The sequence below is a fragment of the Antrostomus carolinensis genome, unplaced genomic scaffold, assembly GCF_000700745.2.
Source record: "Antrostomus carolinensis isolate BGI_N321 unplaced genomic scaffold, ASM70074v2 scaffold25776, whole genome shotgun sequence".
NCBI classification, from domain to species: Eukaryota; Metazoa; Chordata; class Aves; order Caprimulgiformes; family Caprimulgidae; genus Antrostomus; species Antrostomus carolinensis.
The window spans coordinates 3,615-3,956 of NW_010320169.1; the positions used below are offsets into that span (position 1 = coordinate 3,615).

The 342-nt window shown below is 61.1% G+C and overlaps 1 protein-coding gene across 1 annotated transcript in view; it reads left to right on the forward strand.

Moving 5' to 3' along the window:
- The window catches only part of TOB2 (transducer of ERBB2, 2), a gene marked incomplete at its 3' end in the record, with an annotated part of 958 nt that extends 616 nt beyond the window's left edge, over positions 1–342 (forward strand). Inside the window, exon 2 of the mRNA XM_029085331.1 lies at positions 3–342. Within this exon, the coding sequence (XP_028941164.1) occupies positions 3–342 (340 nt within the window). The remainder of the gene's footprint in view (positions 1–2) is intronic.

The window sequence follows — 342 nt, forward strand, 5'->3', positions numbered from 1 at the left end:
GGTCGGTGGGCAGGGGTTGGGTCTCCAGCCGAGGATTGTCAGGTCCCCCACCACCAACCTGCTGAAGCACAAGGGCCTCTCCCTGTCTATGCACTCTCTGAACTTCGTCGGGAGCACCGGGAACCAAGCCCCGCAGTCGCAGCTCTCCCCCAACGCCAAGGAGTTCGTTTACAGTGGCGGGTCGCCGGGAGCCAGCAGTCTGTTCTTTGATGGTGTTGGCAGTGAGAGCCAGGCCAGCAGCATCCCGCCGACATCGCAGTTCAACACCGGCACAGGTGGTACCTTTGACATGGCTCAGGTCTTCGGTGGCAGCACCAACAGCCTCTTTTTGGAGAAGTCTCC